Source organism: Lynx canadensis, chromosome D1, assembly GCF_007474595.2.
Source record: "Lynx canadensis isolate LIC74 chromosome D1, mLynCan4.pri.v2, whole genome shotgun sequence".
NCBI lineage: Eukaryota > Metazoa > Chordata > Mammalia > Carnivora > Felidae > Lynx > Lynx canadensis.
Genome location: NC_044312.2, coordinates 108,851,413 through 108,879,345, shown reverse-complemented (window position 1 = coordinate 108,879,345; position 27,933 = coordinate 108,851,413). Strand labels below are relative to the sequence as shown.

Below are 27,933 nucleotides of genomic sequence, written 5' to 3'. Positions count from 1 at the left end.
TTTCTCTCAATAATTTTTTATTATTTTCAGAGTAAAGGTCTTGCCATTTTTCAAATTCATCCCTAGCTATTTCACTATTTATTTACTTACTTACTTACTTATTAAAGTGTATTTAAAAAGTTTTTTTAAATATTTATTTTTGAGAGAGGGAGAGACAGAGTGTGAGTGGGGGAGAGGCAGACAAAGAGGGAAGGAGAGAGAGTCCAAAGCAGACTTCAGCTCCGAGCTGTCAGCACAGAGCCCAACTTGGGGCTTGAACTCACAAACTGCGAGATCATGACCTGAGCTGAAGTCAGACACTTAACCAACTGAGCCACTGAGGCACCCCTTTAAAAGTGTATTTTTAAGTACTCTCTACACCCAATGTGGGACTCAAACTCATAACCCCGAGATCAAGAGTCACGTGCTCTAACAACTGAGCCAGCCAGGCACCCTGGAAATTAAAAATTTTAAAAGACAATACCATTTGCAACAGCACTTAAAAAATGAAATAGTTGAGGTGCCTGGCTGGCTTAGTTGGGAGAGCATGTGACTCTTGATCTTGGGGTTGTGAGTTCAAGCCCTGTGCTGGATGTAGAGATTACTTAAACTTAAAAAATAAATAAATAAAAATAAATACAGTAAAATTTCCAATGGTTCATTGACAGTATATAGAAATACTATGATTTCTGTGTATGGATTTTATATCCTGCAACCTTTACTTAGTTAGAAGGCGCCCTTGTCTTTTTTTTAATATAGACATTTAGTGTATAAATGTCCCTCTAAGTACTTATTACCTGCATCCCATAAATTTCCATATGTTGTGTTTTTTTATTCTCATTTGGTTCAGGATACTTTCTAATTTCCCTTTTGATTCCTTCTCTGATCTATGGGGTATTTTAAAGTATGTTATTTAGGGGCATCTGGCTGGCTCAGCTGGTATAGCATGAGACTCTTGATCTCGGGATTGTGAGTTCAAGCCCCACATTGGGCTTAAAGCCTACTTTAAAAAAATAATAAAGTATGTTATTTAGTTCCCAAATATTTGGGGATTTTCCAGAGATCTTTGTGTTATGGATTTCTAATTTAATTCCATTGTTGTCAAAGAATATACTTTCTATGTTTTGAATCCTTTCACATTTATTGAGACTTGTTTTATGGCCTAAAAATGGTCTATGTTGGTAAATTTTCTGTCCTAGAAAAAGTTTATCCTGCTGTTGTTGGGTGGAGTGTTCTATAAATGTCAGTTAGGTCCAAAAAATATCAATTGAGTCAAGTGGGTTGATAGTAATGTTCACATCTTCTGTATCTTGACTGATTTTCAGTTTACTTGTTTTATCAATTATTGTTCTATTCAATATTGAAATTTATGATGATTACTTGACTATGCCTATTTCTCCTTGCAGGTCTGCCAGTTTTTGTTTCGTGTATATTTGAAGCTCTATTATTAGATGTATAAGCATTTAGGAAGGTTCTGTCCTCTTTATGAATTGACCCCTTTATCATTATGAAATGACCCACTTTATCCCTGGTAGTATTCTTTGTTTTGAAACCTAACTTGTCTGGTATTAAAAAAATTTTTTTAATATTTATTTTTTCATTAAAATTTTTTTTAATGTTTATTTTTGACAGAGAGAGAATGAGTGGGAGAGGGGCAGAGAGAGAGGGAGACACAGAATCTGAAACAGGCTCCAGGCTCTGAGCTGTCAGCACAGAGCCCAACGCGGGGCTCGAACTCACGGACAGTGAAATCATGACCTGAGCTGAAGTCAGATGCTCAACTGACTGAGCCACCCAGGCACCCCGATTTTTAATATTTATTTTGGAGAGAGAAAGAGAGAGGGGTGGGGGGAGAATGGGAGAGGGGCAGAGAGAAAGGGAGACAGAATCTGAAGCAGGCTCCAGGCTCTGAGCTGTCATCACAGAGCCTGATGTGGGGCTTGAACTCACAAACTCATGACCTGAGCTGAAGTTGGATGCTTAACCGACTGAGCCACCCAGGCACGCCTAACTTGTCTGGTATTATTAGAGCCACTGCAGCATCTTTTGTTGTTGTTGTTATTGTTAGTGTATCTTTTCCCATTCCTTTACTTTTAACCTATTTGTTTCTTAAAAGTATGGTTCTTATAGGCAGTATATGGTCGGGTATTGATTTTTTCATCCATCACATTTAATTGGAGTGTTAGGACCATTTCATTTAATGTTGATAGTATTTTGCTGCTTGTTTTCTATTTGTCCCCTCTATTGTTTCCCTTATCCTCTTTATTGTATTCTTCTAGATTGTTTTTATGATTCTGTTTTGTCTCCTTTTTTGGCTTATTAGCTATAACTCTTTGTCATGTCATTTTGGTTGTTGTCTTAGGGTTTACAGTATACATCTTAAACTTATCACAGACATTATATCACAGAATGTATAAGAACCTTACAATACTATGCTTCTATTTTACCCCACTCTGCCTTTGTGCTATTATTTTCATATATTTTATTTATACATTTGTTATAAACCCCACAATACATTATTTTGCCTTAAACAGCCAATTATCTTGTAAAGAGATTTAAACAATAAGAAAAAAAGCTTTTTAGGGGCACCTGGGAGGCTTAGTCAGTTAAGCGTCCACCTCCTGATTTCAGTTCAGGTCCTGATCCCACCATTTGGGAGATTGGGCCCCACACTGGGCTCTGTGCCGACAGCACAGAACCTGCTTGGAATTCTCTCTCTCTCCCTCTCCCTCTCAAAATAAATCAACCTTTTTAAAAATATTTATTTCTTTTTGAGAGAAAGAGAGTATGAGCAGAGAAGGGGCAGAGAGAGGGAGACAGAGGATCTGAAGCAGGCTCTGCACCATCAACACAGAGCCCAACGCGGGGCTCGGATTCATGAACCATGAGATCATGACCTGAGCTGAGGTTGGACACTTAACCAACTGAGGCACCCAGGCGCCCCTAGATCTTATTTTCAAAGGGTACCCTCAAGATCCCTCCCCACCACTCCAGAAAACACTCAGGCATCCACAGGGAAGAGAGACGTTTGCTTTCAAAACTATACAAAGTTGAAAAGGTTGAAAATACACAATTCGAAAGGTAATTCAAAAGCAGGTTTGAAAACACAGAGTCAGAATAAACAAGGGAAAATGAAACTGAAGGGAAACTGGATATACATTTGAAAGGAAAGGAAGTCACTGTATTGTTCAGAAGGACAAGGAGAACTATGACATAAATCTGTAAAGCATTCACGATTTAAGGGAATAAAATACCTAGGAGCCTTTCTGTTAGTGTGGTACTTTTTAGACTGAATTGTGCCCCCGTCCCTGATCCCCAAGTTTATGTGTTGAAGTCTTAATCCTCAGTACCTAAGAATGCCACTGTATTTGGAGGTGAGTTCTTTAAAGGGGTGACTAAGTTAAAATGAAGCCATTAGGATGAGGCCCTAGTCTAACATGGCTCACGAGAAGTGGAAGGGTTGCCAGGAATGGCCATGTAAAGACGCATCAAGAGGGCAGCATCTGCAAGCCAAGGAGAGAGGCCTCAGAATATACACCGGCCAATACCTTTTCTTGAACTTCCAGTCTCTAGAACTGTGAGAAAATAAACTTCTGTTATTTAAGCCACTCAGTCTGTGGTGTTTTGTGATGGCGGCCGGAGAAAGCTGATACAAGGATATAAAGTTCTATTAATGTTATCGTTTGTTGCTGGATCCAGCTGGGCCTGAAGATGGAGGTTACCTCTGGTCTTCTGAGCAGACTTAGTGTGGCCATTTCCTGGCAATGGGAAGCTAGTTAATTTCTCTGTACTCTGTGTTTTTCATCTCTAACACTGAACCTAATGATACCTGTACAGCAGCCAGCACCGGGCACATAGAAGGTGATCAATAAACACCAGGTTATTTCCACTTTCTCACAGACTATATTTTGTCCAGTATCTTATAATAACCCCTGTATTTATACTGCATTTTTAAAAAGTATATTTATTTATTTTGAGAGAGGACGAGAGTGAGGGCGAGCGCAAATGGGGGAGACAGACAGGGACAGGGAGACAGAGAATCCCAAGCAGGGTCTGCACTGTCAGCATGGAGCCTGATGTGGGGCTTGATCTCATGAACTGTGAGATCATGACCTGAGCTGAAATCGAGAGTCTGACATTTAACCAACTGAGCCACCCAGGCGCTCCTATACTGCATCTTAACTGTATTTATACAATGTATTTCTCATATTTTTTTCTAATAGGCAAGGCAGAGATTAGTATTCACAATTTACAAACTAAAAGACTAAGGACAAGTCCAGAGAGTTGCAGGAGGTTACACAGTGAGGCTGTGATAAAGTCAGGAGACAGGCCAGATAGTCCTATGGGTGTTTGTGGCTTCTCTGCATTTGACTTCATTGCCAGCTGGTGAAATGTACCAGTTGTCTGTCCTACACTTAATGGTCACTACAATTGTGCCTTTTTGAACTGTTTGCTTTTTAAAAAAAAATTTTTTTGGGGGGGGTGTGGAGAGACGGAGCATGAGCAAGGGAGGGGCAGAGAGAGAGGGAGACACAGATCCAAAGCAGGCTCCAGGCTCTGTGCTATCAGCACAGAGTGTGACACGGGGCTCGAATCCACAGACCGTGAGATCATGACCTGAACCAAAGTCGGACGCTTAACCAACTGGGCCACCCAGGTGCTCCATGAGCTCTGTTTTTTTTAATAATTTTTCTGTTTCCCTCTTTTGGGTGAGGCAGTCAACTGCCCACCTACAGCAGGCCTGCTATCCCATGGTAATTTCTTGTTTTAGTGGCTCTGATCCTAGAAATCAGACCCTACTTGATACCAATGTATATAAAACAGAAATCAGTAAGCTCTGAGGCCTCCAGGAGCTATGTTCTTAAATCTTATGCTATTGATTGTAACTGCTCAGAGGCCTTCAGGACTCCCTTCTGGGGTGTGGGAGGCTAGCTGCTGGTTCCGTAGGACCCTGCCCGCCTGCCCGATCCCAGCGACACAATCTCACCAACAGCTGTGGCATAGTCAGTGCCTATTGAATAAACGGTGTAGTGGTTTTGGAACTGTCATATTTGACGTTGCCACCAAAGGGCTCTCCCCAAGGTCGCCAGGGATTCCAGTCTCTAAACCCAGGGGACAATTTCCAGTGTGGACAATTTTCAAAAACCAAGGATAGTTCCAAGCTTTCTAGCCGGAGCTGCACGAATGACAGAATTGCTACCAACTGCTGTAGGTGTAGATTTGGAGGAAAGACCAGCAGCTCCGTTTTGGACTTAGGAGAGAGAGGTCTGGCTGGAGGTGAAAATTTGGGAGTTAAGAGCATATTAATACTAATTTAAAGCCAGGAGACCCAGGGAATATGCACCAACAGAAGAAATATAATTGGAGAAGAACCCCTGAGGAGCTTCAATGTTTAGAATTTGGGAGGTGAACAAGAACCATAAAGGAGGCTGAGAGTCACCAGTGTGGTGAGAGGAAAGCAAAGGAAATGTCAGAGGAGGGAGACATGGGCTGTGTCAGATTCTGTCGTTAACTACCTTGAGACCGCTGTGCCGGAGAGGTCATCTATAGCCCGGAGAGCCCCCAGGCTACACGGGGGTCTCTGGCTGCCTTGTGAATGAGCCATCATGAACACGTGGCCCAGGTGAGCCTTCAGGTTGACTACAGCCACCACAGACATCTGACTGCAACCACACGGGCCTCTCCGTAGGCCTTTTCACAACACGGTAGCTGACTTTCCTGGAGAAGTCATGAGAGATAGGGATCCTCTAGCCTCAGGAAAGCCTTCAGATGACTGCAGGTACAGCTGACAATTTGACTACAACGTTTTAAGAGACACTGAGCTGATGGGGTGTCTGGGTGGCTCAGTTGGTTAAGTGTCCAACTCTTGATTTCGGCTCAGGTCATGATTATCTCATGGTTCATGGGTTCCAGCCCCACATCAGGCTCTGTGCTGTCAGCATGGAGCCTGCTTGGGATTCTCTCTTTGTCCCTCTCCTGCTTATGCTCTCTGTCTCTCTAAATAAATAAATAAATAAATAAACATTTAAAAAAAGAGAGAGAAACCACCCAGCTAAGCTACTCCCAGATTCCTGACCTACAGAAACCAGTGAGATAATGAATATTTATTGTTTTAAGCCACTACACTTTGAAGTAACTTGAATGTGGTTAACAGATAACTGATACGTGTGGCAACAGCCTCATTTTATGGGTGAAGAAGGTAAAGCTCGGGGGACAAGGTGACCAGCTCAAGATCATGGAATGAACGAATGACAGAACCAGCTTGCACCCAGAGTAGGATCTTGCACATGGTATGTTCTTGACGAATATTTGTTGAATTGGCCCAATCATTTTCTTCTGCTGTCAGGTTAGGTTATAGTTGAAGTACAACAGTGATGAGTTACAACCAATTATTATAAACATAAAAACAGTCTGCATGATTGATTAAATGCTACGGGGCCTAGAGACATCTCCTCTCCATCTAGTGACATGCTGACTCAGGGAAAGGCGAAGGCTTGAGTACATGCACATTTGTCTTCCTTGTTGCCAGAATCCAAACATGCTCATTTTGGGGGAATCCCAAGAGGGCTAAGAAATAGGGCCTGTGCCAGTCAGGGTCCAATCGGAAGAAGCCACACGATAATTTAAACCGTGATTTAACATAAAAGTTATGAATTGTCTTGTAAGAATTCTAAAGAAATACCAGGGATAAGGACCAGGTGCTAACTATCTCAGGGGCTGAGGAGATGCCCAGGGAAGAGGCTCCCAACTGGAGGGCTGAAATCCAGCCCATGTTGGATACATCCAGATATACAGAATAGATACAGAAGAAACACAGAGAAATTGTTGCAGTGCCACACTGGCAGAATTTGCTGGAAATCTCCCCTTTAGGGTACTGGGGAAGGCTGTTCATGGTGAAGTGTCTTAGCAGAAAGATTGCATCATACAACTGCCTGTAGGGATAAGCCAGGGGATGCTGCTGACTGCGGGGCCCTGCAGGACACTGGTGCTGGAGACATCAGCTGCACTGCAGGAGTCGGCCAAGTGAGCAAACCAGGAAGGAAAACTCCTTCCTTTTGAAACGTGTCTCCAGTGCCCTCCACTGACAAAGCTTAACATCAGGCCTGCTGTCAGAGGGAAGATATTTAAAGGGCCCAGATCCATTTTTAGAGAGCAGACAACAAAGAATGAATTTGGAGCAGAGAAGCAAGTAATTGATAAATAGCACAACCTGGCTCAAAGATGCGTAAGAAGTCTACAGCTCAGGCATTTTGCTCGAGGCAGCAAGTGACGGTTTTTCCCTGGCTTGAGACAAGTAGAAAAACAAACACGAAGTATGGCAACCAGCTCCATCAGGCCGAAGTCTCAAACTAAAGTTGGGTAGCCAAGTAAGTTAGACAAGCAAGCGTAACAGGCCCCAGTATATGAAAAATCAAACGCCAAGGGAAAAACAAACAACCTAAACTTTTTTTTTTTTTGCAATCGAACCACACTGCAAGTGGGTAACATATAAAGTTTATAATACTGGGTGTTTCAAAGACAAAATTTAAAAATACATGTTGAAAAATAGAAATCTTTTAATTATTAAAATTTTTGTTCATAATCTGTTATTCCTTTGATTTGGAACCAGAAACCTGACACCTTTTTTTCTGCACCAAGATGTCAATGTCTGGTCTCATATTTCGAGTCGCAATGTGGAGAACTGAGTGTAATCCTGTATCCTTTAATTGGGAGCGAAACTTAGTTTTACTCAATTTCATAACAGAAAACAGCTGTTCACAGACATAGGTGCTTCCGAACATGGACAGAATTTTTGCACAATGTTTTCTATATTTGGGGTAACTCTTGCTGAGGTATTTGTAGAATTCTGGTATTCCAATGTCATCATATTTCGTTTTTAATACCGTATTACACTGCAGTTCAATAACTTCCATTTGTAATTCTTCATTAACGCTATCGATGTTAATTGAGAAGGGTGAGCTAAACAGTATGAGTTCATTTTCATAATGCTTGAAATCAAAGAACCTTTTTTGGAATTCCATCTTTAACTCCACAATTTTGGGGATGTAGATTAAGCCATCACGTTCGTTTCTGGAAACCGATTTCAGTGTAGGAAAGTGAGCCAGATTATTTGCAGCCAAATGAGCTTCCCAGAGACTCAATTTTGTGAGGAAAGAGCAAACTGAATCATACATTTGTGTCACTACTTGTGAACGTCTCTGAAGGGAGATATTCAAAGTGTTCAGATGGTTTGTGATGTCAACTAAAAAGGCCAGGTCTCTGATCCAGTCTTCGCTGGTGAGCTGGGGAAGGGGTTTGCCCTTGGAAGACATGAACACATCTATCTCTTTTATCAATTCAAAAAATCTCTTCAGCACCATGCCACGACTAAGCCACCTTACCTTTGTATAGTAAAGGAGATTACCATATTGGGCATTCAGTTCCTCAAGCAAAGCCCTGAACTGCCTGTGGTTGGAGCCACGGGTGCGTATCCAGTCTACTGTGTTAATCACTACGTCCATGACATGTTCTAGCTTTAACTTTTTAGTACAAAACAATTCCTGGTGAATAATGCAGTGGATAGATTTAAGCTCTGCATCCTTGAAAAACATTTTGACCTTGGACTTAAGTTTTGCCACAAGTCCAGTGTTATCACAGACCATCGCAGGAGCACCATCTGTGGTTACACTTACTAGTTTTGACCAGTCAACATTAAACTTTTCAAGACTTTTCTCAACATACAAAAACAGGTCACTCTCAGATGTTGGGTCTGTCATGGGCACCATGTCCAAAAGTTCTTCAGTGATGTCAAAATTCTCATCAACACCCCGGATAAATATAATCAACTGCCTCGTATTATTTATGTATGTGCTCTCATCAACTGCAATAGAAAATGTCACAAATGATTTCACTTTTTCTCGCAACTTGTCCTGTAGGTTCTCAGCCATATCTTTTACTCGCTGAGCAACAGTGTTTCCAGTTAGACTTATGTTGGCAAATGCCGGTTTCTGCTCTGGACACAGGATTTCCGCAGCACTCAAGAGACAGTCTTTTATAAACTCACCATCTGTAAAAGGTTTCGATGCCCGGGCAATTTTCTCACTTATGACATAACTGCATTTCACAGCAGCATCACTTAGTTTATTTGTATTTGATGACAGATGCTGAAGAAAGTTTAGTCCTTTCTTGAGTTCGTTAAGTTTTTCATCACGCATCTCTTCCGTATACCGGTCAAAGTGCTTACTATGGTTTGCCTCGTAATGGCGTCTCAAGTTGTATTCTTTTGACACAGACAAAGTCTGGTTACATATTAAACACACGGGGCTGTTCTTAACTTCCACAAAGAAATACGCTCGTTCCCACTTTTCTTGAAACATGCGATGCTCTCGATCCATCTTTCGTTTTCCCACTTTTGACAGAGAAACAGGGACAAAAACAGAGTTCACTTTTCTTTACTGTAAGAGAAACACCACCACAAGCCTGAAGATAAAATGGTGCCTGACATTGGTTCTGAGGAGTGGAGGAGGGAGGAATGGAACCTGTAGCAAACTGTAAAGCCTTCCAAAGGGCACAGGCACGACTCAGCCGGGGCAGATTGTGAGTATGTGGGAACCCAGGCCCCACTGCCGCCAGACCTACCCAATTGCTGAAGCAAAGCCAGATATTGTATTTTAACACAAAATCAGCCGACTTTTAGACACGGTAAATTAAGGCAAAATATGCTAGACACTGCGAAAGGCAAACAAAGTGAGTAAGTGTAAGGATCGTAAAGAACCCCATGGTACAGCTTGGCCTCTTGCAGCCCGACTCACCTCCTAGCATTCGGCCAACCACTTCCAGGGTTGCCAGGGCTTCTACCCCACACTGACCCAGGGTGGCTTCATCCTGCAGGGGAGAACCTGCCAGAAGCACGACTTTGTCTTCAGTGGTGAGGCCCTCCAGGAAGGCCACATGAGCCTAGGGAAGAAAGGGAGGGTCAAGAGTGTTCTCGGGGGAAGTCACAGGAAGCCAGGCACAGGGCACATGGGTTAGGGAAGCTCAGGGATACACTATCACCTTTACCTTGATCTGGGCAACTGTCTCCAGGCCGGTCACTTCAAGAGTGTGCAGCTCCCGGGCACGGACAAACAGCTGCATGTCAGTGACTTGGCGACAGAGAAGAGTGAGGTCAGCAGCTGGGAGACTCAGGAAGAGGGGTTGTGGGGGTCCAGGACAGTTCGTGGGGCAGAAGAACACTAGTGGGCGGAACAGCATCCTTGGGGAATCGCGGGGCAGAGCTAACCAGAGCCCGCAGTGGGGGCACGCACAGGGGCGAAAGGTTAGACCTCCCCCGACCCCGAGCCCAGGTCCCGCTTCCCCGCTCCCCTAAGCCTTGCTGCCTTCGGTCCCTCAAGTATCACGTTTCCGTTCCACCCGGATCTTACCTGGGACCGAGCCTCGCGCGCCGCCGTAACCGTGGAAACGGAATCCAGAGGCTACAGAGCGAAGGCGCGAAGACACCCGCCACTAGGGGCGCATTGCGTCACTGCCCCGCGCCTCCTCAGGCCTCGCCCCCGCGCCCTTCGCCACGCCCCCCGCGGTCCGCGCACGCGCGGGCGCCGTCCAGGGCGGGCAAAGGCTCTCGGAGGCGGCGCCAAGATGGCGGCCCCCGTGCTCAGGCTCTTTTGGCGGAGCTGGAAAGCGGGCTCTCTGCAGTTTGTGGGATGCGGCAGGTGATGGGAGCCGCTTAACCTAACACTCACACGGAAGTCCAGCCATTTCTCGGGACCTCGGAGCAACGAGTAGCCCGCTAGAACCTCGGTTTTCTCCTTCGAGGTGGACATCTGTTTTAAGCACAGGTAGGGTGAGGGTGCAGAGAAAGAGAGGAGGTAGCAAAGAGTGCGCGGGACAGGGGCGCCTGGCTGGCTGAGTCAGAGGAGCGAGTGACTCTTGATCTTGAGGTTGTCAACTCGAGCCCCATGTTGGGTGTAGAGATTACTTAAAAATAAAATCTTCGAAAAAATGCGTAGAGGGACAGAACGACCACGGGGCTTCAGGTGTGGCCGTGGTCCCTGATGGCCTCAACTACAAGGAGCAGCATGTTTAGTTCGGCTCCCTCTTTTCATTTAGACTGGGGGCAGGAGGTAGACTGAGTGGGACGCCCAGGAACTGTGGGTCCCAGAGGGCCTTCAGCCCACCCCCACCTTGGCAGCCCCTTTCCGTTGTAACCCTCAGGCCTAATCCAGCACTGGGGTATTGTGTTGGAAAGAAATACTCCACGAGGATCCTTATGGCAGAATAGTTGTCATAGATTGTAGGGGGGAAAAAAAACCAAAAACAAAAACCTAGGCCTGAATCCCAACTCACGATTTACCCTGAGGGTCTAACTCTTCTGTGAAGCTGGGCAACAATAATTACTCTCTAGAAGGGTTGCAGGAAATAGGTACAACTCTCACTTAGCATGGTGTTGGGTATGCCTGCATAAAACTAAAACCAGGAAAAACGTGTATCAGAAAGACTTTTAAATGTTGAAAGCCTTTTATCTTGGCCTGGTATAATGGTTTAGACTTTGGAGCCAGACTGAATTCAGATAGCAGTTCCGTGGCTTACAATCTCTATGATCATCGGCAAGTTACATAACCTGTACCTCAGCTTTCTCATCTGAGAATGGGGATAATAGAACCTACTCCTATGAGAATTGAGTAAGTCAATGTATTTATAAACCACTTGGAACAGTATCTGGCACAGAATAAGTGAAACATTGTTAATAAATAAAAACAGAGATATACCATGTTGAGTTAGACTGGTGATCCAAGCGTTTTTTCATAATTCTTCAAACACAACTCACTTGAGCCTCACAGATGGGAGAAGCAGACACATCAGAGGCCAGCCCTTTTCCAGTCTTGTAACCCATTAGTCTGGGTTCCTGGCCTTGGGTTCTGCTTTGCTCCCTGCCTGGAATGTTCTCCTTTCACCTGTTGAGTTTCTTCTATCCATCCTTGGAAGCCAGTCGCTAAGTTGGTTGTTTCTTTGCTTCAGACACAGACCCAGGAGCTGACTAATCACTCTACCATGGTGGAGTCTGGTTGAGTGCTAGTCTGTGGAGATCCTGCTACCCCCAGAAGTATCCCAAAGCCCCCAAAGCATGCACAGTGTTTCATCTTGAGTGGCTGGCACCTCTACACATTTAATCCCAGGATATGGGGGTAGCTTGAAGGCTGTGAGGGACTTTCAGGGGTACCCTGAGGGCAACAGTATCCATCACCGTGGCCCTTGGTGTTTGTGGAAGAGCCCACTCCCGCATCCCATGGTCGGCCCGCCTTCATCTGGGGTTTGCCTGGTGGACAGGACCTGTGGGGAAATTCCCCAGGGCTGACATCTGACTCAGGTCCTCAGTAGTGGCCAGAAGTAGAGCCCTCTGTCTCCAAACACTATTGGATGCCTTACAGAGCTTTCCCAGATGAGAACAAGTGAAGCACAGAGAAGACCCAAGTGCTTGGATTCCCCCAGTAGGCCTGTGTTCTTGGCCTTGCATCCCTATCTCATCGCTACCTGAGGTTTCTAATTCAAGAACATGTGGCATCACAAGAACATAGGCTTGGGAGTTGATGGATCTAGGTTTAATTTTGGCCCCGTCATATACTGTGGGTGTCAGTCTCTCCCAACCTCAGTTTCAGCAGGATAGAGATACTACATCTGACCTCAGAGGGCTGTTAGGATAAAATGAAGGTGCACATAAATCACTCAGAACTCTGTTCCTTTGTTCCAGAAATCTTTCTGAGTCTTCCCGGCCTAAAGAAGGGAGAGATCGTTCTCAGAGAGTCACCTAAAACCCCACAGCAGCTGTGGCCTTGGTTTCATTTATACATTCATTTCTTCCTTCATTCCACAGACACTTACTGAGCACAACTCAAGCAGGAGACAAGTGCCAGGCCCTGTGCCTGACAGTGAGGTGTCAGGGTGAATAGTTTGTCCTGGCTGTAAACTTATGGAAAAGGGAGGCTCTTGACCTGGAGTCTGGAGGTGGCTTGGCCATTTGGTGCTGCCCCTCTGTAGACGCTGAGAAAACAGGTGCTCAGCTTTGGGGAGATGAAGCCTAGGGAGAACTGGCTTATCATCTGTATTCTTTGCAACTCCCCCCCTCCCCCCACCTCACCCAACCCGCCCTACTCTGTAAGGTGTTTCCCGACGCACAACATCACCTGCCTTGTGTACGAGCACTACCCACAGCAACCTCCAGATGAGAAGAGGGGAGACTTCTAGTCAGTGGGTAGATGGGTCAGACTTCTGGTCTCTTGCCTTTTCAGGGCTAAGGGGGTGGGAGCCCAGAAGGCTGAACTGCTCTCTCTGTCCTATAGAGGGATGAGGCACCCGGCTAGGACTGACTGACCTCCTTCCTTCTGGACATGGAGAGTTTCCCTCCGGTGGTACCGGGTTTGATGCCCATCACCTAGACCAGCCAGGTGATGGAGGGTCATGCTGACCAAGGGCAGCTACATCTCGGCTCCTAGAGAAGGGCTTCTGACGTTTGGCCAAGCAGCCTGCGTGACAGTGTTCCCTGCATGACAGACAAGCTCTCGAGGTGGTGGAAGAAGCAGGGCCTCAGAGCTGGGGAGAGGTGCTGGCACTGTGAGGCAGGAAGCACAGTGGCTGGAATCCTTGGGACCAGTCCCTGCCCTGAAAGGGGGAGGATGGGAGCTTGCAGAGGTTGCCAGCAGTGGAGGAGGGAAGACAGGGCCAGAACAGCTACGCACCTTCAAGGACCTTCAAGGAGGGAAGACCCACCAGGAGTAGCCAAGCAAGGGATGGCATGGCTGATGGCCCCCGTGTGGTTCCTATCCTGACACAACTCAAGCAGGAGGCAAATTCAGGCTCTGGAAATGGGCATGGTGCCGGGAGGGGGTGAGCCTCAAACCTCTCCTTCGTAGGCCACTTTGTCCTTGCGATCTCACTCCTGTAAGTGCCGCTGAGCCCCTGCCTCGTGCTAGGCTGAGCAGAACTGACCCAGAGATGGGCAAGAAGGACAGTCCCGCCGCCCCCACCCCGCCCCCATGTGGGAGCCGCCTCCTAGTCCCTTCAGATTCCCTTTCTCCAGCCCAGTACAGCAACCAGGAGTGGCTTCCCAGGGCCTTTGGGCTCGTGCGTGATGCAGGGAGGATGGGGGGCACAATTCCAGGGGACCCGGGGAAAGCACATCCCCCTTTCCTGGCTACTCTGGCCTCAACTCAGGTCCAGGTCAAGTGTGGCCTTCCAGCTGGGTGAAGCTCTAAGGAGGGTGTCCTTTTTTCTTGTCTTCCTCTCCCAAGGTCGAAGGGACAAGCCACCCAAGCGCTGAAGGGGGACCTTGCAGGCAAGAAGGTGCTGGCCCTTCAGCTCCCCACCCCCTGCCTACAGTGTTATTTGGACATAAAAAAAGAAAGGAGCACTGACACATGCTACAGCATCGATGAGCCCTGAAAACACGCCAAGTGGAGGAAGTCAGACCCCAAAGGACAATTATTTTATTTTATTTATTATTTACTTTTATTAATGAAAAGAAGAAGTTACTTTTTCTTTCTTTCATTAAGATTTAAGGGTCTTTGGGGGGGGGGCACGTGGGTGGCTCAGTCGATTGAGCGTCCAACTTCGGTTCAGATCATGATCTCACAGTTTGTGAGTTCTAGCCCCGCAGCAGGCAGGTGTCAGCGCAGAGCCTGCTTCGGACGCTCTGTCCCCCTTCCTCTGTGCCCCTCCCCTACCTCTTAAAAATAAATAAAATATTTTAAAAATATATATAAGGGTTTTTTTTTCTTTAAAAAAATTTTTAACTCCAGGGGCACCTGCGTGGCTCAGTCACTTGAGTGTCTGACTTAGGCTCAGATTATGATCTTGCGGTTCCAGAGTTCAAGCCCCACATCGGGCTTGCTGCTGTCAGTGCACAGCCTGCTTTGGATCCTCTGTTCCCCTCTCTCTGCCCCTGTCCTGCTCATGCTCTCTCTCTCTCTCTCTCCCTCTCTCTCTCTCAAAAATAAATAAACATTTAAAAAAACCCCAAAACTCTCCTGCCTTAAAAAAAAGAAAGAATATAAAAATTTAGCTCCAGTATAGTTAACACACAGCGTTGCCTTAGTTTCATGGGACAATTATTTTAGATTCTATTTATATGAAATATCTAGAATTGGCAGATTCATAGGAACAGAAAGTAGGGTAGAGGTCACCAGGGGCTGTGGGGGAGGGGAAATGGGAGTAACTAATGGATGTGGCTTGTCAGGGGCTATGAAAGAGATTTGGAGACAGTGGTGATGGTTGCACAACTTTGTGAATGTAATTAATGCCATCAAATTGAAGACTTAAAACTGGTTAAATGGCAGGTTTTACATTGTGCGTGTGTGTGTCCTCAATAAAAATTTTTTAAACATTTAAAAAAGGCCACAAAGCCAAGCAAAATGCCTCCTGGTCAAATTCAGCCTCCACGATGAAATCTGACACAGGACCTGGAGGCGAGAGGCTGGGGGTGAGGGGGGAGTCTGGGATCCACAGGGTCGGAAGGATGAAGAACCAGCGGAGAATGGAAGAAGGGGAAACTGAGGCTTGAACTTGCCTCCAGCTGCCCACGTGGCCTGTACCAATCAGACACCAAGCCCCATCTTAACGCTCTCCCCACCTCCGTCCTGACTGTCCCTGCCTCGTCCAGTCCTCCTCATCTGCACTGGCTTCCTCCGCTTTGACCTTTGGTCCGTCTTTCATTGGCCTGGGTGGTGACCCTTCTAGAACCCGGATCCGATCACGTGTCTCTTCTGCTTAAAATTCATCTGCAGCTCCCCACTGCCTCCGCTCAGCCTTGCAGGCAAAGCTGTTCCCAGCTGACTCCAACCTGCTTTTCCTGCTTTACAGTCGTCTCGTTCCCAAGCTCCGAGTTCCTTTATGTCCGTAGCCATTTTTGAATACCTTCCACGTGGCAATTCATAAATGTTATTCCTAGTTTTCCCCACAACCCTGCAAGGTAGGTACCATTGACTCAGTTTTAGAGATGGGGAAACTGAGTCTCAAACAGGCTAGGTCACACTCAGGTCCATGCTCTTTGAGACATGTTGGCTCCTCTCTGTCATTTCTTCCCGGCCTCCCCGCCTTGGCTTATGCGCGAGCACAATAAGCCTGTCAGCCCCTAGCAGCTGGTTGATCATGTCCAAGGACTAAAGGTCCCAAGGCTTCTTCTGACTCATGTGGTGGCCGCACTTCAGATAGACAGGCACCTTGGTGGACATTGTGACCTTGGTGCCAGGCCTGGCTGCTAAGGGTGGACACAGGCCACCCGTCAAGACCACAGCTTCCTGCTGCCTCCTCTCGCCACCTCAGCCAGAAACACCAGATCCACAGGGCAATTTTCTGTCACCAAAATTTGCTAAGAGGTTGAGGGATTGCAGACGATGACAAAGCGGCCATCAGTCTCCTTTAGGAGGGCCCAAGCCAAGGTCCCTTATTTTTTTTTTTTATTAACTAAACTCTACCCCCAACATGGGGCTAGAACTCATGGCCCTTAGATCAAGAGTCACGTGCTCCGCTGACTGAGCCAGCCGGGCTTCCCGGAAGTCCCTTAAAAGAGGTTCTCTCGGGGTGCCTGGCTGACTCAGTTGGTTGAGCGCCGGACTCTTGATCTTGACTCAGGTCATGATCTCAAGGTTCAGGGGATCGAGCCCCAAATCGGGCTCTGCACTGATGGCGTGACCATGGGCTGGGCTGGAGACAAGGCAGCCATCAGCACTGTGGCCAGTGAAATGGATTGTGATCCTCTGACCTCTTTCTGGGATGCGGGGAAGGGATGGGGAGGTTGACAAAGCTGGGAGAGAGGCAGAGGCAGCCGCTGCTGGGGCTTGCGTGGAGCTTGCTCAGGATCACAGCACACTGTCCCTGTTGGGTCCCAGGCAGGAGGCGGGGCGGTGGGGGGAGGGGTGTCTCCTGGGATCCATCCAGGTCCCAGGAGCCTGGAGAGTGCAGTCTCAGATCCCTCGGTGCCCATTCTGGCCCCTCCCGCCCCATTTCCTGCCCCAGGGCCTGTGTGTGCGTTGGCCCTGCCTTCTTCTCCCCCAGGGCCACCCCACGCCCTGACCTGCCAGCCCAGAACTCCTCACCCCCTCAGCCTTCCCAGAAGAGCCATCCTGGTCCTTGGAGGTGGAGGGCGGTGGTGAGTTGGTCCTGGGAGCCTCAGATGGAGGAGACCAGGCGGGGAGCACACACACCCTCGGCCTTGGGGTTCACAGCTCCCAAGCTCTCCTCTTCTTCTCGAAGGATTGGTTCGGATGGGGCTAGTTCATCTACCTACGGCCCAAGGGAGGGGGAGAGCCCTTGAGAGCCCAGCCCCAGGTCCTCCAAGGGGGTGATGGAGGAGACCGTGGAGGGGAGCACTCCTGGGGGAGGCCCTGGGTGCTTCAGCCCAACGTCCCTCCTCAGGACCACGGAGGGAAAGGGCCCGGAATGGGGAGCAGGAAGGAAGCAGAGACGCCACAGGGACTCGAACCCTGGCCCAGCAGCACCGGGCGTGCCACCACCAGCGCCTTTTGCTTTTTCCTGCTTGTTTTCTCACAGACTCAAAGGTGAAAAGCAAAACCTGAACGCGGCCATGGGCCGCGTCCAGTAAAAGAAACACCTGCGGCGGCTCCGGGCCCCCCTCCCTCCCAGGTTCCCCCTCGCTGCCCTGACAGCCCTGTCAAAGGTGCAGCCAGGGGGACGCGTGTCCCCTTGGCCGCGTGGCCACATGTTTCCTGTTGTGCTGGATGCACATCCCAACTGCAGGAGCTCACGAAGTCCGACGGAAAACTGAACCACAAGTTATGGTCCTGCTCGCTGTAGGGCAATGTCTTCGTATGTAGATGGAAATTTCCAAAAAGATCCTAAGAAATGGGAGAGGCCACCTCTCTGCAGTAGGGCTGGGATGAGTGAGGGGAGAAGGATTTTACTTTCATTTTATACCTTTTTCTATGGCTTGAATTTTTAACTCTATGCAGATGGCTTTTACAATTAAAGGCAAAACTTTCAAGTTTTTCATCCAGAACAGGAAATCTAAGAACTAGAGGAAATTTCAAGCACCCCAGCCTAGCTCAAATGCCAGTGGTCCTCCGCATCTGCTGGGCCCCTGCTGTGTGGGGCCACACAGTCTAGCCCACCTGCCTGGCCTTCCGTCCTCGCTCTCTCCACCAGTGCCGGCTGTGGGGTCCTTCCTGCGAAGCTGCCACTGCTTGAAAACGAAGTCAGAAGCACAGTGTCCCCACCAGCCTCTGGCCCCGTGTCTGAGTTCCCCGAGAGGATGGTCTGAGTCACCAGGGCCCCAGAGACAGGAGGAACAGGAAGCCTACCCTGGACCCTGGGCCAGTTTACCTGCCCTGGGCCCCCCTCCCCATCTGGGCCCCAAGCACCTGCTGCTCCCAGGCTGGGCTCTGCCTCCTGTGGGCCCACGGCGGGTCCAGTGGGAGCATCCCCAAGCTCTGCGGTCCTCATCCAGGAGTCCTGTCCTGGCCTCTCACGAGGGGAGGACTCCTGGACCCCTCCAGCCAGCCCTGAGGAGCCCAGTAGCCCTTCTCCAGCAGAGTCCAGAGGAGAAGGTGAGGCTCAGAGAGGACCGAGACCTGTTCAGCGTCACACCAGGCCAGGCTGACAACGGGTCCTCTCTACTAGTCCTGACGGATGCTCTGCAAGCACAGCCAGTCTCGTCTCTCTCTTTATCTCCCTCTCTCTCTCTCTCTCTCTCTCTCTCTCTCTCTCTCTCTCTCTCTCACACACACACACACACACACACACACACACCAAGGTCTGGGGACCACTGGGTGAGCTCAGAGCCAGGTTTCCATCCCCCTCACCCATCTCCCTCACCTCTCCCCCACCTCCTCGCTTGCCCATCGCCCCTCCTGGCCTCTCTCCAGGCTTCAGCCCCCAAACACACCACAAAAGGCAGGCACTTACTTACTGCAGCAGGAAAGAGGAACCGTGCATAGCCATCTAAGTCCCAACCTGACGGAGGAACAAAGCTCTGACCTTAAAAGGCCTTAGAAATGGGGGGGTAGTCAAAACACAGTCTGTAAGATGAGCAAAGAATTAATTCAACATGTTAGTGACAAGACCCTCAAGGTGTCTGCTTAAGGAAACTCAGAGAGTGACCTACACAGGAAAACGTGTCCCCAGTGAAAATTAAAATGGCTTCAAGGGAAAAAATAAAATAAAATAAAATAAAATGGCTTCAAGAAAGCACTCCACACTCACAGTCAAGAACAGAAAAAATTGTGTTGGCAAGGCAGTGGGCAAAACAGGAGTGCATAACCGGCCCTTTCCAAACATCTGCACCCAGGGCAGTGAGCGAAGAGAAGCAAGCAATTCCTGCCCCTTGCCTCCGGCCAGGGGGACAACCAAAAGCAGCCTGGAGGTATAAAAGAGGATTTGCCCAAAGACGCCTGTGCCCGTGTAATTCAGAATTACAAAATGCTGGAACCAGCCCACGCAGAAGCCCACGAGGTGACAGTGGCGGGCTCACAGCCTGGAACACCCCAGGGAGCCTCAGCCAGAACAGGTGGATTATCTCAACACGAGTCACTGTGTCTACAAGGTAACCTGAAGTGGAAGAAGCAAAATGGCTCCCGATCACAACTATATGTACAACGAAGGCACGACACGGGCAGGAAACAGACGAGAGGTGGAAAAATGGTTTCAAGGTTCAACAGTTGAAAATTCCAACACACAGGTACTTCATTCAACCCGCAAAGGAGGAGACAGTGAGGTGGGGGTGGGGAGGGGGTGGGCTCCCGTCTGCCCGGTCAGCACCCGGCACTCCACGCGGCAGGGCCGGACTCCACGCACCAAATACACTGCAGCGAAACACACAGAACAAAACCGGTGAGCGGTCTTGGGGGCAGTGGAGAGAACCACGAGTGGTGGGGAAAATGGAATCACACTTCGCATTACATAGGGACGTCGTGGCTTTGGACTGGACCCCAAACCGTCGAGAGGGATGGACCTAACGTATGGAATGTGACAAAGAATACTTTCTCAAACGCCATGGAGCATTTATAAAAATAATCATACCTTAAGCAGTGAAGAAAGGGAGCCACAGATCCAAAAAGGCAGAAATTGTACTGGGCACTTCCTCAGGTAACCATTCATTAAAATAGAAATTGATTATAATAGTTAAAAAAAAAAACAAAACACAACCCTTCCAAAACCTCGGAAAATTTAAAGCGTACTCTTTAAATAACTATGTTCAAATGATACATCAGAACTGAAACCAAAAAGCAAATAGGAAATAAGGACAATAAACTCTTTTCCCAAATACAGACGGGGAGCCTTCAGGTGCACCATGGGGCACCTCCTGAGTCCCCACCGTGGCCCGGCCAGCCCCACCTGCACTCCTAGCTCCAGCCAGTTTCCTTCACAGCTCAGAGGCTTTGCTCGCGCCCTTTTCTCAGCCAGGAATGCTCTTCCTTACAGCCTCACCTACCTGTCAAGTGACAGCTCAAAGGTCTCCCCTGGGTTAGGGCTCTGTCTTCACCCTCAGGCTGCATTCCATCCCCGGTGGCTGTTGCCGCACTGTGTTAACTCACCATCTATCTAGTCACCATCGGAGACCCGTCCCCCGGGAGAACGGGGGCACCACGGGAAGGCAGGGCCATTCATCTCACCTGCCTGTGTCTGTGGAGACCAGCTGAGTATCTGGACACCGAGGAGGCTGTTGGTTGGAGTGATCGTTAGAAACCGAACCGTGGACCGGAGCAACAGCAGTTGGCCGTTCCCCCCTGCAGAACGCCCCCCATGCTCCCGCTGGGCCCTGGCCACTAACTGGCCTCCATGCATCCTCTGGCGGCGGGGGCGGCGAGGGGGCAGCAGTTGCCTCCCTTACGGAGGGTCCACGCGTCAGCGTTGGAGGGCTCTGTCCATGGTCACAGTGGGGCTAGAGCAGGAGCGCCTCCTGCCACAGCCTCCCTGACCGCGCTCTGCCTCCCCTGCCTTCCGCACTAAGCATGTAAGGCAAGACTGGAAAAAGAGGGACAAACAACATCCAAGGAGAGCACAAGAATTAATGAAGTAAAAGCAGAAATTAATAAATTACAACATGAAAGCGGAACTGGGTATTCTATCTAAAGCTGCTTCTTTGAAAAAAACAGTAAAATAGATTTCTTGAAAGTCTGTCAAAGATAAACTAGGAATAAAAAGTGAAAACTATTTTTTTTCCTTCCACCCCCAAAAACCATTGACAAGGATATTAAAATGCAAAAAAAAAAAAAAAAAGCTCTACATTAATACGTATTTAAAAAGGCAATTTTCTTAGAAAACTGAATTCAAGCAAATTGACTTACAATGAAATAGAAATACGGACTAGCCTATAACTCAGGAAGACACTGGAAGTTCGCAAAGAACTTGGAATCTCCAAAAGGAAGTGGCAGCCCGGGCGGCGTTACCCAACACTCTGTGTCCAGTCAACTGTGCGAAGTGGGGAGGCTGACAGGGACCGGAAACAGCAGGGCCCCTCACTCCCAGCACCTGTGCCGTGTGACCCCTCATCTCAGCCTCACGCAAACCACGAGTTATGTTCTGACTTTGTTTTTGTCCCCATTTTGTTAAGGAAACCGGCTTCAAGTATTTTAGAAATGTGGCCAACGTCACGTGCTAAGTGGCAAAGCAGGGAACAGAAAGTCAGCTGTCCAGCTCAGAGGTCTGCTCTTTGCTGCTGCTCTTAAAAGCGTCTCTGCCTTTCCTGAGGTCCTGATACGGAAGCCTGCCTGACAACACCCTGAAGCTGAAGTGGACCTTCTGATTCATTTCTGTGTTGGCGGAATAGAGCTCCAGGCCTGGGACCGGTGTGTTTCAGAAATCACAGGAGGCCATGATATTCCGTGATATAATTAATCATGAGAGAATGAAAGGAGAAAAACTCGATGCTTGGGGGGGCAGCGGCGGGGGGTGGGGTGGAGAATGCAGAAAAGACATCTGAATAAATCCATTATCTATTACTGGACATAAAAAACAAAACCAAACCTTCCAAGCACTCCAACGAGATGACCCCGGCACACATACCAGGTAGAACCCGCTGACGTTGCACAGGAAGGAGTGCTCACCCACTTCACGCTACAGGATCGGAACACTCTTCTCTGCCCCCAAACCTTAATCATTCACACGACACCTGGACATTTTTTGCCGTATAACCAGTCCCAGTTTTTTTTTTTCCCTTAAATCAAGTTACTTTCGACATATAAATTTATTTTATGTCAAAGAACACTACCAAGAAAGTGGAAACACGACCCCCAGAAGGGAAAAACGTGATAAGGCTCTAGTATCCAGAATACACAAAGAACTTTTAAAATTCAATAATGAAAAAATAAACACTCAATTAAAAAGGGGACAAAAGATCAGTATAGACAGTTCTCTAGAGAAGATCTACACATGGCCAACAAGCATATGGAAAAGTGCTAGACACAGTTAGTCATGAGAGAAGTGCAAATCAAAATCACAGGAGATACCACGTCACACCCATTAGGATGGCTATGATCAAAAAGCCAGAGGGGTGCCTGGCTGGCTTGGGTGGATGAGCATGCGACCCCGGGTTGGGAGTTCAAATCCTACACTGGGCATAGAGCTTATATAAAAACCACACACACACACACACACACACACAGCCAAATAAGAACAAGGGTTGAGGGTGTGGAGAAATCAGAAACCTCATCAATTAATGGTGAGAATGTAAAATGGTGCAGCTACACTGGGAGACAGTTCTGCGGATCCTCAAAAAGTTAAGCACAGAGTTATCTGACCCAGCACTTCCACTCTGAGGCACACACCAATGACAATTTAAAACAAATTCAATAAAAAGTGCATAGAGGTATTATTAATAATAGCCAAATGAGTGGAAACAACCCAAATGTCCAACAAATGACTGGATAAACAAAATGTGGTGTAGACACACCAAGTTCGTATTCGGCCTCACAAAGGAATCAAGTATTGTTACATGCTGCAACGTGAATGAAACTTGCAAACACTGTGCTAACTGAAGTAGGACGGACACAACAGGACAAATGTATGATTCCCTTCGTAGGAGGAACCTAGAAGAGGCAAATAGAAAGTATAGTAAAGGTTATCAGGAACCAGGAGGAGGAACACCAACCTGCAGAAGCTGCTCGTGCTGTGTTCTTGCCAATCACTAGGTTGCCTCTGCCAAATCAGTGTCACATGTACTGAACTCACATTCACATCTATTGCAAACAGACTTTGATCAGTTACAATAATGAAAATGCAGGAAAAAAAGCGGGGTGGGGGGAACCGGGAGGAGGGAGGGAGAGAGGGATGGGAAGTTACTGTTTTATGGGGATCAGGCTTCTGTTTGGGAAAACGAAAAAGTCCTGGAAATGGGAAGACAGTGATGGTTGGCAAAACACGGTGAACATACTAAAACCCACTGAATTGTACACGTTGACAGCATGAATCTTACAGTATGTGGGGGGACATTTCAACTAAAAAGAGAAAAAATATATTCCTCTTAAAAGGAAATGTTGTATTACCACCATAAATAGAAAACCAGCAATTTTCAAATACATGATAAAACAAATACATGAATATTAAAATTTGAAGAGGTCTGTCAGCAGATCACTCCAGCTGAGGACCGTCAGGATGACAACCAATGGGCAGCCTGATGTGTGCTGCTGGGGCTTGTGCACACCTGCCAGGGCCAGCCTGACCCCTCTCTATCCACTGACAGATCCCACCAGCGGATTGGGTGGGAACAAGACCACGATGCTCACAGCTCATTAGTGATTACAGCCAATGCCAGCAAGACAGGAGAGAAGCATGAAAAACGGAATGAATCACATGGATGACAGAACCATTAAAGATGACTCTTACTCTGAAACTCCAGTAGAACAGTGCTCACTCCGTGTCAGCAGAGCACTGAGCACAATGCCTCTTTATTTCATTAAACCCTCATCCCACTTCTTAGTAGATAATATGATTATCCCTTCTTACAAATGGAGAAACTGAGGCAGAGAGCTCGTGGCACAGAAAATAAATAAGGGGCAAGTCAAGCATGAGATCAGAGTCATCTGACTCAAAAGCCCTTTTAGCCTGGATGCTATATTGTCTTCCAATTGGCCTTAATAATCACCCTATTTATGTCTGAAATAATGTATACCTATAAAACAAGTCTTATCATATACTACCACAACCAGGAATTTTAATGGAAAAATATATCTAACCACAACACAGAATATAACATATCTAGGAGCGAACTTCATAAATGTCCATAACTCGCCTAAGAGAGGGCTAAAATTTCTGAGGACACGAAAATCATCCAATCTTAAACGAACAGGGGGGGCCTGTTCCTACACGGAAAGTCTCAATGTCATAACATATCGATAAACATAATGCAATTCCAGTAAAAATCAGAGTACCTTAAAAAAGAATGCCAGGGGCTTGCATTACCACGTTTTACAATCAGATGTGATAAAGCTAATATAATGAAAACACTAGACTGGCGGAGGAAAGATAGATCGGCCGAACAAACTAGAAAGTTCAGAAACATACTCAATTACATTAAAGGTACTTAGTACATAACTAACAAGTTTCAGATCAGTAGAGAAGGCATCATCCAGGAAGCGGCGCTGGGGAAATCAGCCATCTTGAATTAATTGGATTCTTACCTCACACTGTACAAACACCAACACGACTCCTAGACGGATTAAAGAGTTATGTCAAATGTCAAAAATGAAAGCACAAGGAAGCCAGTGGGAAATACAGCAGAACATCAAAGTATGAAACCATGGTCAAAATAACAGACTTGACAACAAAACTTAAAACCACTGGCAAGATGCAACAAGTAAATTTAAAAGGCAAATTACAACTTGAAAGCAACGCGGCAGCATCGCGCGTCAACTTAAAAAAAAGAAAAAAAGGGCAAACTACAAACTTAAACAATGTTTTGTAATCATTCGAGGGTAAACGTCCCCCAGTGAAGAGTTCTCAAGAGATGAAAACATAACTGAGGCACAAGCAGTCACACACGTCGGCCAACAAAGTGTTCACTCAGCTTTACAGAATCACAAAGTGGAAACTGAACCACGGCGACACTGGAGTTTACCTTCTACTCAGCAAAGATAAAACCCCAAACCGCCAAGGCCGGGCTGCAGGGAACCACTGCGTCTGGAATGGGGCGGGGGCTGGGGGGGCACTTCACAACCTGAGTCATAAAACCCAGAAGCCCTAAAAGAAAACATTGATACATAAGTATATTTAAAACTCTGAACAGCAACATTCTAGCATGAAACACAAAAGCCAGATCAACGACAAACAGGCAAGTATTTGCCGCATCAGTGACAAAGGGTTAATTTCTTCAATATATAAAAAGCTCTTGAAAATCTGTAAGTACACAGCCCAATAGAAATAGAACTCAAAACTACAATGAAATGCTATTTTTACTTCTCACATTGACAAGTAACCAAGTTTAAGAACAGTGTTGGTGAAGTGCGGGAAAATGTCAAGCGGAAGAACGGAACTACAGCGAGCATGGGCTGGCAGTACCCATCACATTCAGAAAGACACACAGACCATGACCCAGAAACCTTCCCCCAAAGGCACAGTTGCCCATATACACAAACAACCACACAGGCAGATACTCAGTATAGCCTCATACACCATAACAATTGCTAGAAACAATCTAATTGCTCCTCACAAGGGAAAATGGGTACATTTAAACACTGACTACCACACAGATGTGTTTCGAAAAGCCCAAGGTAGGCCAAAAAAGATAAGCGGTGAGCTCCTAGATGTACCGTTAACTGAACAGTCCAAAGTGCGAGACTGGATGTGGTGTGCCGGGGCCTCTGTAGTGAAATAGGTACACAGGATTATCCAGAAAGAAATTCAAGCAACTGGCCACAACGGCTGCCTCTGTGGGAAGGGAGGCTGGGGTTAGAGAAGGATGTCACTACATCCCCTTTACAGGGTTTGAATTTTTTATATGTGCACATATCACTCTGAACATTTTTTATATCTTGAAACAGACGGGAAGAAAACCGGCAAAGCCTCTGCCCTTGGGGTCAGCAGGAGGCAGAGGCAGGGCCTCGCTCTGACGCACAGACAGCTGGTCCCACAGCTGTTACGTCGACAGAGGAGTCAAGGGGACAGCTACCACTCACCCCAGAAGCGAAGGGGGCAAGAATAAGGCTGCCGGGGATAGATCTGGGCCTTGTGGTTCCCAGCGTGAAGCTCCCCGTGACCCTATTAGTCGAGTAAGAGACAGAGCAGGGCTCACACTTGTGCTCCTGGCCCTCGGGGGGCCTCTGAGGGGAAGCGCGTACTTAAAGGGGGAACCACAGGCAGCAGAGGGAGCAGACTGTGCCCCACCAGATGCACGCCTTTTCCACTCGGGATTAGAGATGCTGACAGACAGATGCCAGGTAGGAAGATTTCAACAGACCAAACACATCAGATATAATTAAAAGCCACTTTCGGCGGATGTCACAACTGCTGTCCTAGAATAGTTTGTTTTTCAGCCTGCTTAGGAGAAAGAACTCAGAAGTAGACTCAGAGTCTTGCTAGGTCTAAATAAGTCAGACACTATCTGATGCTCACTTCTGGTACCGACAAGCAGTTGTAGAGACCGATCAGTTTTAACTCGATTCCACAGCACATTACTCTACTTTGGCAGCAGAAACTCTCAACCCACCTGACAAGATGGAGAATCCCAGATGGCACAGCTGCTGTGCTGTGCTGTCCTGGAGGGGCTGTGAATGCCTGGAGCTTCCTTAACAAACACACTTAGGTGGATTTTTTTTTTTAAGTTATATGAAAAGAAAGCAAGTAAAGATAAATCCAGTATTCGGGATGGCGATTACGTTGGCCTAGAGATGGGGGCAGGGGGAGAAGATGACCACCCAGGTAGAAAAAGCTACTAACGTCCTAGGTTTTACACTGAACACAAGTCTCAGAAATGCTTACCACATTATTAAAAACACCAAGGAAGCAAATAAAAGAGAGCCATGTCATGTCACAAACCAAAGATTAACCCAGTTCTGTGTACTCAAGTCCCAACAAGGAGAGAATACTCTTGCCTTAAAAGGAGCAGCATAGCCTCCACATACTAGGTTTTCAAACATAGTAACAGCGATGGTCTTTACAATTTGCTGTATTTGACTAGAAACAACAGAAACTAGTGGCTAAACATTCCAGAAACAGATTCAGGCAGATAATTAATTGAAAGACACTAATACTGACCTGGAGCAGAGCAAAGTAGAATTCGTTCAGTAAAAGTTTGACATTTCCACTTTATGAGTATAACTCATCAATTTAGATTCACCCCTAAATTGGATTCATAACTCCTTAAACGGTGAAGAGTACTCAGGAAACTGTAAGAGTACACAGACATTTAGCTACTAAAGAAAACGTAATCAGAAGCAAAATGAACAGACTTATTAATTATTATTAGACTTGGTAGATGGATGTTTAAAAGTCCTTGTGTGATAGATACTTTTTGTACCAACAACAAAAGGGGAAAAAAAGGAGTACGTCTGACACTCGTAAGTGGCAAACGCGCTTACCTTCTGAACGGAACAAAGAATTTACGACCATTATAGGACTCAGTGAGGAATTTCATACAGTAAGCGGGCAAAGAGGTAAAGGGCAGATGGTAAACCAAATGGTAAAATGGACTAACCAGTAAGTTCAAAACCATGGATTAAGACTATCACAGCACTTTTAATAGTAGCAATAAATACTTCATGACACTGGACTTGGCAATGCCTTCTCGGACATGGCACCAAAAGCACAGGTAACGAAGGTAAAAAATAGATACGCTGGACTACATGAGAACTAAAAACTCCTGGGCATCAAAGGACGCAATCAACAGACTGAAAAGGCAGCCCACACAATGGGAGAAAATATTTCTAAGTCATCTATCTGATAAAGGGTTATTATTCAAAATATATTTTAAGAACTACAAGTCAATAACAATAAAAAATGACCCAGATTTTAAAATGGGCAAAGGACTTGAAAAGA

At 46.9% G+C, this 27,933-nt stretch overlaps 2 protein-coding genes and 1 long non-coding RNA gene across 3 annotated transcripts; all 3 read right to left on the bottom strand.

The window, feature by feature from the left end:
* Positions 1-7,517: 7,517 nt before the first annotated feature.
* LOC115525722 (general transcription factor II-I repeat domain-containing protein 2-like) lies at positions 7,518-9,376 on the bottom strand. Its single transcript, XM_030333034.1, has one exon. It carries the CDS (start codon positions 9,351-9,353, stop codon positions 7,566-7,568), a length of 1,788 nt encoding a protein of 595 aa, XP_030188894.1. The 5' UTR covers positions 9,354-9,376; the 3' UTR covers positions 7,518-7,565.
* Positions 9,377-9,628: 252 nt separating this feature from the next.
* On the bottom strand, positions 9,629-10,587 carry LOC115525723 (putative ubiquitin-like protein FUBI-like protein ENSP00000310146). Its single transcript, XM_030333035.1, has 2 exons — positions 10,021-10,587; positions 9,629-9,915 (listed from the first exon to the last, which is right to left on the bottom strand). Exons 1-2 carry the CDS (start codon positions 10,210-10,212, stop codon positions 9,652-9,654), a joined length of 456 nt encoding a protein of 151 aa, XP_030188895.1. The 5' UTR covers positions 10,213-10,587; the 3' UTR covers positions 9,629-9,651.
* Positions 10,588-16,367: 5,780 nt separating this feature from the next.
* On the bottom strand, positions 16,368-27,877 carry LOC115524525. The gene is made up of 2 exons (XR_003972124.1): positions 19,984-27,877; positions 16,368-19,766 (listed from the first exon to the last, which is right to left on the bottom strand). It is a non-coding gene; the product is annotated as an uncharacterized LOC115524525 (long non-coding RNA).
* Between the last annotated feature and the right edge of the window lie 56 nt (positions 27,878-27,933).